General features: G+C 46.8%; 1 protein-coding gene across 1 annotated transcript; it reads right to left on the reverse strand.

The window, feature by feature from the left end:
- Nucleotides 1-3146: 3146 nt before the first annotated feature.
- Nucleotides 3147-9642, reverse strand: LOC113961955 (opsin-5-like). The gene is made up of 4 exons (XM_027672702.1): nt 9548-9642; nt 5739-6032; nt 4857-5188; nt 3147-3494 (listed from the first exon to the last, which is right to left on the reverse strand). Exons 1-4 carry the CDS (start codon nt 9618-9620, stop codon nt 3147-3149), a joined length of 1047 nt encoding a protein of 348 aa, XP_027528503.1. The 5' UTR covers nt 9621-9642.
- Nucleotides 9643-11287: the final 1645 nt, after the last annotated feature.

The raw sequence follows: 11287 nt of genomic DNA on the forward strand, positions 1-11287 counted from the left end.
TTTATATGTCATCATCTGAGTAGGGAGGAGGAGTATCCTCAATGGAAAGAAAAGAGCCAAAAGTGGCTCACTCAGGTGTGGGTGTCTGCATTGTAAACTCCCTCAGTTTGGTGAGAGAACTCTTGGGATGTGAACAGGCCAGATCTGTTGCGGTTTTTACCTTAAATATCTGTTTGCATTGGGGTGACTGTGCTGGTGATTGCAAACATAAGGTACCCAGACTCACTCCTGAGGGAAGCACTTCCATCCTGTTTCCATGTCTGAAAAGATCATTTAGTTGACAGCACAGTCCAAGGCTGGATAGGAAATACCATGGAATTAGTTTATATTTTTTATATATGTGGAATATATATATATGGAATTATATTATAATTTGACCATAAATTAGCTTCCCAAAACTAAAAAAAAACCAAAACCAAAAAAAACCAACAAAACAACTAGTCCCCTGATATTAATGCTATACTGGCTTTCCTGGTTCTTTGGTCAAGGGCAGCCCTGCCTTTTAAATTTTCTATATATAAGATAAACCCACTTAAGATTCAGAGTTTCTACTGGGGAAGTTTGGATTTGTTTCTTACTGAGTCTGAAAAACAAAAAATAAATTTGAGCCATATTTGATACACAAACACATGGATTGGATTTTTAAAAATTAAGTACATAAACAGTTAATAATAAATTGGGCTATTAAAGTGTTGTATTTAAACATGAACAGGATACAGATCTTTGGGGTTTACAGAGTTTTTCCTGCTATAGAGTGGCATATTTTTCATGTTACATACACTTTAAAAGCATTCACAAAGGGATGTGGACCTGTTCTGCTCCTAAGTTTTTCCCAGCAGAAGCTCCCGTTATGCTACATTATTAACTTGGATGTCCTTGTTGTAGTCACTGATCTGCAATCAGCTGATAGGAATATTTACTTTACTCTTTATTTTAAACATCAAGCAATTGAGCAAAAACTCTGAGGAGGTGGTAGTTGAATTACAGTTTCATTTACCTATCAGGTTACTTTTTAAAGCTGAAAAAATACTGATAGTTGACATTTGCCGTGAGAAGTCCCTTTCCACACTTGCATAATGCTCTCCTGCCTCTTCTTCCTGTAGATTTTCCCTCAGTTTTCACATACTCCCCTCTCAGTTGCTGGTGTTTTCTCCTGCTCCTCACATTCCTCTCCCCTTTTCCCATTTTCACATGCCAGGGGCTGTTGAAGGTGACTGTTTTCCAGAGGATGCTTCACCTCACTGTATTTGGAGAGAAGGCTGAGTGCAGCCTTGTTCCATATGGAGCATCTGTGAGTGACAACCCAGGACAAGATAATGTCCTGGAGGCCAACTTAATTTAGGGATTTTCCACAAATTTTTACAAATAAAACTACTTTAGTCCTCACAACACTTCCAGTGCAGGATTTCAAGGGATTTCCTTATCATTTTTTAATCCCCAACTTAGGAGTTACTTAGTGCCTTAGTGTATGTCACAGCTCCTGCCTAATTTTCTTTGTTCTTTTGTAATCCAGACATGTAACAGGAATTTTCAGAGCCACAGAACTCTTTAAGCCTATTTGTAATCCCCCACTTGGCCTTAGCTGCAGTTTATAAAATGGAACTAATTATCAGGGTTTGAGTGTGGCAAAAGTTTTCAAGAACTGAGAGTCCATTCACTATTGTTTAGGTTGTTTGAAATCTGGGCCAAATCTGCCTGTGACTTAACTCTTCTTGCCTCCACCAAACCCAATGCAAAGGTTTGGTGAAGGTTCCACTAGACCAGGAAGGTGTTCCTGCCCATGGCAGGGGGATTGAACTGAGATGGTCTTCCAACTCAAACCATTTTCTGATTCTGTGTGGCCAGGGGAAGCAAGAGCTGCTGCAGCCACCAACCCATATTTTATCTGAGATTTCAGACCCTGAGGGTAGGTATTGTGTCCTTTAAAATCACAAACAGTAAGTTGGAGAAAGATTTAAGCTGTAGGAGCTCATCAGTTCCACCCCAGAATCTCTTTGGCTAAACCTGGTGTGATTGTACTTATCCTTTAAACTGAATCAGCAGAGTCTGTCCTCAGTTGCAATATCAGTGCCCCAGCCAGTGGGGAACTCGGGATCTCAGGAGCTCCCATGGAAGCCATGAGAGCCAAGACTTCACTGGAGGACAATTTACTGCTGGGCAGGTTATCTTGAGGATGCCTTGTGTCATCCTATACAGAGCACTCCTCCAGAAAAAGGGTTGTAAAGCATTGGAACAGGTTGCCCAGGGAAGGGATGGAGTCACCATCCCTGGAATTGTTCTGAAAACATGTGGGTATGGCACTTGAGGACATGGCTTAATAGTGGGGGTGCTGGGCTGGTGATTTTAAAGGTCTTTTCCAACCCTAATGATCATGATTTAAAACAAATGCTCCAACAGCTTTCATGGCAGAAAAGCTTTTGTGCCTCATCCAGAAACCGCCCGAGTGCACCATTCCTTCTGCTGGGAGCTTCCTTCACTTCCCACTGTGCCATTTGGGACACACAGAAGGCATTCTTCACTGGCTGCCACGTTCCCACCTAACCTCTTCCAACTAAGGCTGCTTGACTCCTTGAACTTGTGTTTTGAGGAGTTGGAACTACACCTCTGAGGGAGCAAGAAACCACAAGACACTTTGAAAGCAGCCACGTTATCATCTTTCCCTGGCAGGGAATATTTCTTGCTCCCCATATGGTTTTCAGTCTGTATTGCTTGAAAGTTACACTCTCAGCTGTATTTATTTGGTAACACTTTGTGTGCAACCTACGATTTCCTCTGATGGCTGTTTTACTGCTGGAGCCAAGAGCTGGCAGATAAATTGCATTAAAAAAACAGAAGTATAAGAAAAAAAAAAACAAAAATAATAAATTCCCTTTTAATTATAGCTGCTTCCCTGAAAATAAGTTTAGTTTACGTGATTTTATGTTTAGTACATAAATCTATTTCCTCTAAAGTGGAAGTTCTTGAAAAAAATAGATTTTTTTCTGTGCAGTCTAAAGCCAATATTAGAGAGTTGCTTACAAATGTATAATTAAACCTCTGTATTTGGCATAAGATGTGCAGTGACAACCCCACGTGCTGCATCCCTACTTATTGAGGCCCAGGATTGAGCCCAGGTTTGACCTGTGCTGTGAACTTGTGGCTGCATTTCAACGAGCTGCAGCTCCCGGGTTCTCCAGCTTGGCCGCCGAGGAGAGACGGACGTTGTCCCTCCCGCTCCACATCATGGACACGGGATTCTCCGCGGAGTTGTCGGAGCTGAAGTAACGGACTCGCCAGGCACAGCAACACTGCAACTTTTTAATCTCACAGCGGAAGGTTTTGCTGAAGATGTAGTAAATGAAAGGGTTGTAGGCCGTGGAGGACTTGGCGAACAGGCAGGGCAGCAGCGTCACGATGGGCTGCAGGGAGGCGCTGGAGTTGAAGATGGACCAGAAGCTGGCGGCTGCATACGGGGTCCAGGAACTCAGGAACCCCACAGAGATGAGCACGGCCATCTGGAAGGGAACACAGGCCTTCAGTTCACAGCCTGTACCAACAGGGCCTCATACTCCAGCACACTTGAACCTGAATTACCTGGAGCTGTGCTTGTTGTGCTGTGCCATGAGCACAGGTAACACTGGAAAGGGCATAGAGGCTTCTATTCCCACCCAGCAGATCTACACCATGGATTTCTTATGAGGCAGCTGTTGTTTTCATCTCCTTCCCTGACCTGTCCTGGGAGATACAGCCCCAAAACAGCTTCACTAATAGACTTTCCCCCTGTGCTGGGCACTGGTGAGGTCCCACCTCGAATCCTGGGGTCAGTTTTGGGCCCCTCACTACAAGAAAGGCATTGAGGTGCTGGAGCGAGTCCAGAGAAGGGCAACGGAGCTGGGGAAGGGTCTGGAGCACAAGTCTGACAGGGAGCAGCTGGGGGGGCTCAGCCTGGAGAAAGGGAGACTCAGGGGTGACCTTGTCACTCTCTACAACTGCCTGAAAGACAGGTGGGGGTTGGTCTCTCAGGTAAGAAATTATAAGACAAGAGGAAATGCCCTCAAGTTGTGCCAGGGGAGGTTTAGATTGGATATTGTGAAAGAAGTCTTTGCTAAAAGGGTTGTGAAGCATTGGAATAGGCTGCCCAGGGCAGTGGTGGCGTCACCATCCCTGGCAGCATTCAAAAAACATGTAGAAGTGCTGCTCAGGGTCATGGTTTAGTAGTGGACTTGGAAGCGCTGGGTTAATGGTTGGACTTGATCTTAGAGATCTTTTCCAACCTTAAAGATTCAGGGGTTCTATGACTGGCCTCTAGAAATCTTGGATCAATTCTGCTTTTCCACAAGAAATGCACAACTGAAGTGCATATTTGAAAAAATGTTGTATTAAAAAATCCTGTTTCCATACAGAATTTCTGTGGAGCTCTCTCTCAGCGTAGCCACTCTGTCAAGTAAAAATATCTGGGACCTTCATTCCAACAGGAAAGGCTTCAACAGCTACTCCAGCATGACTGGAAATCTATATATCCATGAAAATCTTGGATGCAACTGCCTAAAGATTTAACAAGCTGTTCTGTACCTGTGATAGGTTATCCTGACCAAGCTGCTGAAATGACAAGGTTTTCAGGAGCTCTGTGCTCCTCTGAGTATGGATGAGATTGGAACCACATCTCCGACTTTGGTCAATACCAGACAAAAGCAATGAAGGGTCATTGTGAGGGGGAAGGTCATCATGGGGGTTGGACTAGATGACCTTTAAAGGTCCTTTCCAACCCAAACTATCCTATAATGCCATGATTCTATGAGTCATACATAGCAGAGCCAGCTCTCTGCAAGCTCCTGATTACTGCAGACCCTTCCAGACCCATCATGGGGATAACTCACCAGTGTCAGCTTCTTCTCCAGTTTGGCTGCATTAGGGATCCTGTCAATATTCTGGATTTCTTGGTAGGCCTTATGAACCTTCCAGGCAATTCCCAAGTAACAGGCAACGATGGTCAGCGCAGGCAGGACTGTGCACAGGAGGAACATGCTCAGGATGAACGAAAAGCCATTGGAGGAGTTGTGGAACTTGCTCCAGGCTATTGTACAAGAGATGCCAAAGGGCTCAGGGCCATAGTAGCCCCAGCCTACCAAGGGCAGGATGGCCCAGAGCAAGGAGTAGAGCCAGATGAAAGCAATCAAGATGAAGATGGTGTTCTTGGTGATTTTGTTACCTGCAAGAAAGAGGAAGAGGAAGTGTATACCACATGGTTTTTGCCATAACTGCTCCTCAAACAGAAGGATGGTAGCTACAGATACACCTGGGCTGCTGCTACAGTTCCCAAACCTTTGGTCTTCTTGGAAAGTGTCCATAGATTGGGTGAGACCTGAACACAGCTCTCAGTGCTCATCTAAAGCTTAGTAAGTCAGGGAGCTTTACATGGTCAAGTTGACCACAAATTTACTGTAGTCCCAGCCCAGGAATGCCAGGAGAATACTCCTTTCTCAAAATCCAGTATGTCTGCTTGGATACAAATAGGAGGAGAAGTCAGTCTGGTCCAGCAAAACATTTCGGCTCTCTGCTCTCAGGTAGTTTCACTTGGTAAAACTGAAAAGTGAAAAACCTCACTGTTTAGTAAAGAATTTAATCAGATCGTTCTGGGAACATCAGGATTTGATATTGGACTAAAAGCTGAGGGTTATTCTACTGTTACTGCCCTGATACTCCACAACAATCCTGCCCAAACACACCACGATGAGTTTACTGGACAGGTGATGACTCACTGTTGGATTTAGATGAGTTGGTGACAAGGAACCGGATCACAGCCATGGCACACAAGGTCATCATGCTGCAGACTCCAAACAGGAAGCCCATAAGGGCATAGTAAATGCAGGAGGCATCTCCTCCCAGCCAGGCGTGGTTCCAGGCGGAGGCGATGGCCAGCGGGTACATGCTGATGGCCATCCCAATGTCTGCCACTGCCAGGTTCACTGTGAGCAGCTCCGGTGACTTCAGGAGGGAAGAGCGTTTCGCAGCTGTAGCAAGGACAGCTGAATTCCCAAGGATTGTCAGGATGGCTGGAAGAGACGAATCAGCACAGACAAGAACATCACAGAGTTAACACACCTGTGAAGTCCCTGGAAAGGCTGTGATGTATCTGAAAGGGGCTGCAGGAGGGACTTTGTACAAGGATATTTAGTGATAGGACAAGGGGCAATGGCTTTAAACTGAAAGAGAGCAGGTTTAGATTGGATATTAGGAAGGAATTCTTCCCTGTGAGGGTGCTGAGACTCTGACATATGTTGCCTAGAGAAGTTGTGGCTGCCCCATCCCTGGAAGTGTTCAAGGCCAGGTTGGACAGGGCTTGGACCAACCTGATCTAGTGGAAGGTGTCCCTGCCCATGGCAAGGGGTTGGAACGCTCCCCTTGCCCTATCACTGTCTGCCAGTGTAAAAAGTCACTTTCCCTCTTTTTTATAAGCCCCTTTAAATACTGGAAAGCTGCAATGAGGTCTCAGAGCTTTCTGTTCTCCAGGCTGAACACCCCCAGCTCTCCCAGCCTGTCTCCACAGCAGAGGGGCTCCAGCCCTCGAAGCATCGTCATGGCCTTCTCTGTACTCCACTACAGCAGCTCCACGTCTTTCTTGTGCCGAGAAAGAATATCCTCACTTACTTCTCCTTCCTGCTGAAGAGCTCCAGCTGAACTGCCCGTCCTGCCTGCCTGTCCTTTCTCATCTATGTGCCCTCCACTTCCCAAAGCCTTCCCTCTTTGCGACGCAACTTCCACTGAAACCTCCTGGGCTCTGAGCTGCCCCGATGCTGTGCATGTGCTGGCTGGGCAGCTCAGGGTCCTCGCTGCTCCCTGAGAATCACCACGTGCAGCAGTTCAGACAGCCCCACTGTTCAGGTGGTCTCTGAGTGCAGTGGGACCACAGGAATTGTTTAGCCAGGGGGGTGCAACAGACCCAGAGCTTGTCTCGCAAAAGGACCTGTCAGACATACATTATTCAGGTGTGCCACAGGGCTTGTTCATGACAGCAGTGTCAGAAGTACATGTACCAAACAACTCATTTTCTCTTTTTTTTTCAAGTGAACATGGTGCTGGAGGGACATTTTGTTCAAAGGTTTTCCTGAGGAGTTGTCCTCTAAACTCAGATGTGAAAGAGGGAGACAGAAAAAGCTTCTGTCATGTTCCCCTGTGTGTGTGGATGCAGGAAGGCTGTGTTTGCTCAGAGATACCACTTAATAAAGTGCCCACCAAGGAATTAAGAGAGGCACATGGAACAAAATAAAATAAATATATTGGCATTAGTACAAAAATCACAGAGATGTCGAGGGAAAGGCTTAAACAAAAGGGAGACACAAATCTGAGACCCCACATCTCTCATTCATTTCCTTTCTGACAACACATATTCATTTGGCACTTCTGGATACACTGGAAGAGTTCCCTGAGCTCTCAGGAGCTGTATTTCTGCACACACAGGAGGATGCCCACAGTGGCTCAGCACCTGCTGACAGAGAGCAACCTACAGCTTGGTGGGAAGAGCACTCTCCTGGAAAATGACAGCCACAAGTTGGGACACAGAATCGTGGAATCACAGAATCCTTTGGGTTGGAAAAGACCTCCAAGATCATCGAGTCCAACTGTTAACCCAGCACTGTCGAGCCCACCACTAACCCACGTCCCCAAGTGCCACATCTACATGTCTTTTAAATCTCTCCAGGGATGGTGACACCACCACTGCCCTGGGCAGACTCTTCCAGTGCTTGACAACCTTTTGGTGAGTAAATTTTTCCTAATATCCAAAGTAAACCTCCCCTGGCACAACTTGAGACTGTTTCTTCTCATCTCGTCACTTGTTACTTTAGGAGAAGAGACCTTCTCCCACCTGGCCACAACCCTCCGTCAGGGAGTTGTAGAGAGCAAAAGGGCCCCCCCGGAGCCTCCTTTTCTCCAAGCTGAGCCCCCCAGCTCCCTCAGCTGCTCCTTATCACACTTGTGCTCCAGGCTCTTCCCCACCTCCATTGCCGTTCTCTGGGCTTGCTCCAGCACTCCTGGAGTGAGGAGCCCAAACTGACCATCCTCTGGCTTCAAGAGGAACATGAACCCCATCGATTTGCTTTTGAGAGAGCCCTAATCACTAAACATGATGTAAGAAGTTGTCCTTAGTCCCACCCTCAGAGGGAGACATCCAAACCCACCCTCCCTTTTGCTTCATCTGCAGCTCTTCCCCTCCATCCCACTCTCTGTGGGACTGCTGGCTGGCATGGGACAAAACTGGACAAGAGTGGCTAGTAATCCAATAACTGGTGGCGAGTGCTGCAGCCCATGCCCTGGCCTTTTTGTTTCCTAATAAAAACATAATTCCAGAGGATAAATTGGCAGCCCCAGTGAGGTGGCAAAGCTGTGGATAAATACAACACGGTTTCTAGTTAAACTCAGTCCTTCATTTCTGAGAGCCCCTACGCAATACAGTGAGCCTGGCTGCCTCATGGGACTCTTGATCCAGTGCTGGGAGCTGTGCCTGAAGTTTCAGTGCCTAAAAGCCCTTTAGGAGAGGTGTGAGACTGTACCATGGTGGCACATCAGCAAAGGGAGCTCCAGCCTCCAGCCCCTTGTTGCTGCCCTTCCCGTTCACTGCCTTAACTGCATCTATACATTTACATTTCTGAGAGAAGGGAGCTGGCATCCTGACTTAGATTAAAAGAAAAACCCTCGGATGTTTTGCAGGCATGGATTTTCCTCACCCTGAGTTGTATTCTGTCAGCACAGCTGAGGGGACAGCTCAGGACAGTTGAGTGCAGGGAGAATTGTGCGGCGCAGGGGGAGATGTGAAATGCTGAAACCCAGCACTGCTGCCCAAAGCCTCGGTAATAAAGGACACATAGGCTTGTCTTTCCTATCTCAACCAGGGTTTTCAAGTGAGCTGAAGGGAGGAATTTTTCATCTTGGCAAAATCCAGGTGGAAAGCATGCCTAAATCAATTCCACTCCTCCCCAAATCCACAACAGTAGAAAACAGATCCTTGTGTACATGCAACAAGGTGACAAGGAAGACAACACTTAACTGAAGCCACATTTGAGCAGGCTAGTAGATATCCCCAGTTGTATTTCATTTTAACTCTGCTTGTAGCAGGGCAAACAGGCTGATAAGAAACCCAGAACTGCTGTTTGGAAACACTTTGCTGTTCTGTAGCAGTTCATCCTACCAAGACACAGCAGAATGACACCTCCCCCCACCAAAGGGTCAGACCACAGTTGCTTTCCCCTGATCAGTCCCATGAAATGAGCTGCCTCGGCTCAGCTCACATGGCTGAGATGCCAGAGTAAGAGATAAACAATTTATTTTGAATACTTGTGATGCCTCAGAGGCAAATTCATGCTGGCAATTCTTCAGCATCAAAACAAAACATTGTGAATCTGAGAGCAGAGATTAATCCTGGCATCCAGGAGGGGACTAAGCAGAGGAACCTGTGGGGAAATAGATTCTCTGTCATTTCCCTCCAGCTTCCCCTGTCTGACCATGGAACAGCCAGGGAGTCCCTGTGTGCCTGTTCTCAGGCTCTAAGCAAACGAGCAGGCTGTGAACTCACCTATGATCAGAAGAAAGACCCCAGCTCCATAATCCACTACCGGGTGGAGTTTGGAAATGTACTGCTCCTCCATCGTCCCTGCTGGAGGTGGGTAAAGGTTTCAAATCAAAGGTGAAGTGGCTGTAGGAGCAAAGAGGCTCGTCCTCATGGTTTGCCTGCTGCGGGTATGAGCCGGGTGTTGGGTGCTGTCAGTGCAGGGATCCTTCTGCTCTCTCCTTCTCCCTCCCTCTGCTGTGGCAGGGGAGAAGCCTGGAGTGAGAGAAAGGCTCTGTCCCTGGGGAGGTACAGGGAAAGGCGGGATCGCTCTGGCAGTGGCCCTGCCTGGCTGGCAGAGCATCTCTCCACCCACCCTCTCCTCTCCCACCCCTCTGCTCCTTGGCATGTCAAGAAACTTCACAATGCAAATGCCCTCAGATGAGTAAAAACAATTGTTTTTCAATGATCAGCAGCCCTGGGAAATAAATCCAGGCTGAGGGATCAGGCAAGGGAAGGAAGGTTGGGAGTTTCATTTTCCAGGTTAATGGCTGAGTATGGGAGACACGAGGTTGGGGCGAGGGATCTCTGTGTTGAGGTGTTAGAGGGAAGCTGTTTGCTGCAGGGGCTCAGCAGAATCAAAGTCACACTGCTGAGGACAGGGCTGTCAGAGCTGCTCCAGGGCAGAACTAGAGGATGCTGGGTCTGTGAATGACTGCAAAGCACCAGAGAACCAACCTCAAAGGTCACTCCTGTGACACTCCGGCAGTTTGACCTGGCAAACAGCCACAGCAGGGCCTCATCTCCATGTTTGCCTTCACCTTATAATATCTGAGCCTAAAATCATCATGATCTAAATAATCAAATCATCATAATGTGCAGCCTGGTCTAGTGGAAGGTGCTCCCTTCCACTGTCAGGGAGATTGGAACAAGATGGTCTCTAAGGTCCCTTCTAACCCTTTCTATGATTCTGTGATTCTATAATACTGCTCTTTCTGTCTGTTTAAACAATGCCAAGTTTGGCTCCAGGCTCTGAATGTGTGTCACAAGCTCATGTCTCTGTTTCCATACACAGGTGTTAATTTTGGTGCACAGAGACTTACAGCTCTGTAGTTGCAATGTCATTAACTTTAACTTCACTTTCAACCAGGGCAGCACCCAGCCAGCACAGTGAAGGGCTGATCTAGGGTAAATTATTTAATTCCAGTACCTGCATATGCTAAGCTGCATTAGCATCATTCTCTGCTTGCCCTATTTTACTCTGTTCAGACATAGATGGATGCCCCATCCCCGGCAGTGCTTAAGGGCAGGTTAGATGGAGCAGCCTGGTCTAGTGGAAGGTGTTGGAACAAGAACCCAAACTGTTCTGTGATTCTGTCATAGGGAAATGTAAAATTCACAAGAGCACACGGGGCATCACATGTGCAATTTAGGTGCTCAAGTATAGCAGTAACAGCCTAAATTGTGAAAAACTTACAAATCTGGGAGACTTCAGAAGTCTTGAGTGTCAGCAGAGTTTTGTGTATCTCCAAGCACAGAGACTCCACAACACTTGTTCCAGTGCCCCTGTGGTCTCATTCAAAGCCTCATACAGTTTTTTAATAAAGATACTACCTAACTTATGAAATCAAGCACCTGCTCATTAGTTGTTCAATGCAGATCCTTCACTGAATGTTGCTCAGAAGTAGACATTGAGCTGAATGTTGCAATGCTTTCAAGCTCTGGATGTATAAACAAGCATCAATTTAGTCTAGGAATGTAGGATAT

Source organism: Neopelma chrysocephalum, unplaced genomic scaffold (genome assembly GCF_003984885.1).
Source record: "Neopelma chrysocephalum unplaced genomic scaffold, ASM398488v2 Primary Assembly neopelma1_97517, whole genome shotgun sequence".
NCBI lineage: Eukaryota > Metazoa > Chordata > Aves > Passeriformes > Pipridae > Neopelma > Neopelma chrysocephalum.

Excerpts from the sequence above, each read along its gene's own strand:
- LOC113961955 (XM_027672702.1), bottom strand. The coding sequence starts at position 9,620 with ATGGAGGAGCAGTACATTTCCAAACTCCACCCGGTAGTGGATTATGGA. Across the intron at positions 6,033-9,547 it reads GGTCTTTCTTCTGATCATAG|CCATCCTGACAATCCTTGGG; the intron begins GTGAGTTCACAG and ends CGTCTCTTCCAG. Across the intron at positions 3,495-4,856 it reads TGGAGAAGAAGCTGACACTG|ATGGCCGTGCTCATCTCTGT; the intron begins GTGAGTTATCCC and ends GTTCCCTTCCAG.